We start from the raw sequence: 1,094 nt of genomic DNA, 5'->3' as shown, positions 1-1,094 counted from the left end.
CGTCGTAGACGAGGTCGTAGAGCGGGCCGTCGGCCTCGCGGTAGACGCGCGCGACCAGCGCGCCGTAGGCGACGGAGCCGCGGTTGTAGCGCGCGCGGACGCGCTCGCCCATCCGATAGACGACGCCGTCGTACGTCGCGGGCTCGTCGTCGGGCCGGGGGGCGGCGGGCGTGGGCGCGGCGGCCCGCGGCTTGGGCGCCTTGGGCGCCGGCGGCGGCGGCCGCGGCTCGGCGCGCGGCGGCGTCCTCCGCTTCTTCGGCGCGAGGTCGAGGAACTCGAGGACGTCGTCCGCGCAGCAGGACCCGAAGGTGCGCCCGCAGGGCGCCGTCGTCGTGTAGGCCACGGCGGCGCGGCCGACGCCCGGCCGCGCGGCGACGGCCCAGGACGTCCGGATCGCGGCGCCGTCGCCGCCGGCCTCGGCGACGCGACACGCGAGCCGCTCCCGGCTGAGGTCCGCGAGGCCCGCGTAGTCGGGGCCCGCGGGGCTCGGCGACCGCGGCGGCGGCGGCGCCTCGTGGAACGTCGTCTCCTGGCAGGCGATGAGGCCCTCGAGCTCGAGGTCGTCGTCGCTGTCGCTGTCGGCGGCGACGACCTCGGGCGTCACGACCTCGCTGCTCGGCGCCGGGTCCGCCGCCGGTTTGGGGTCGAGCGCAGGCGGCTCCGCCGGGAGCGATTCCGGCGGAGCGGCCGGCGCCGCCGGCGGCGCCGTATTCGGGACAACCTGTTGCTCCAACATCTCCATAGGTTGCGGGTCGATCGAGGCCGGAGAGCGCTCAACATCTAAGCTAAAGTTAACCGGTTCAAAGAGCAGCGAAGCCGTGCAGTTTTGACGTCACGGCTTTGCCTCGCTCCGGGCTCGGACGCGCGATGCAGCGGTTCCAGGACTTGGCGCGGCGCTCGGTCTGTGGACCATGTCGCGCCTTGGGCCCGGCTGCGAGTCGCTCGGGAAAGACCATCGGTCGAAGGCGAGCAACTTAGTTCGCGTCGGGGCAGCCCGTGGATGACGAGAACGGCCGTTAACGGTGGGGGGCGACCGACGAGGGGCCCAACTTAGTTCCAGGGGGCGTTTGGTGCGAACAACTTCGAAGAAACAC

General features: G+C 73.3%; 1 protein-coding gene across 1 annotated transcript; it reads right to left on the bottom strand.

The window, feature by feature from the left end:
• Window positions 1-10: 10 nt before the first annotated feature.
• Window positions 11-721, bottom strand: AURANDRAFT_69502 (hypothetical protein; the record flags this gene model as incomplete). The annotated part of the gene is made up of 1 exon (XM_009045272.1): window positions 11-721. A coding segment is annotated over one exon (711 nt), but the record flags the coding sequence as incomplete, so codon positions are not given.
• Window positions 722-1,094: the final 373 nt, after the last annotated feature.

Source organism: Aureococcus anophagefferens, assembly GCF_000186865.1.
Source record: "Aureococcus anophagefferens unplaced genomic scaffold AURANscaffold_2022, whole genome shotgun sequence".
NCBI lineage: Eukaryota > Pelagophyceae > Pelagomonadales > Pelagomonadaceae > Aureococcus > Aureococcus anophagefferens.
Note: the sequence above shows the minus strand (reverse complement) of the source record. Positions and strands in the feature narration are given on the sequence as shown.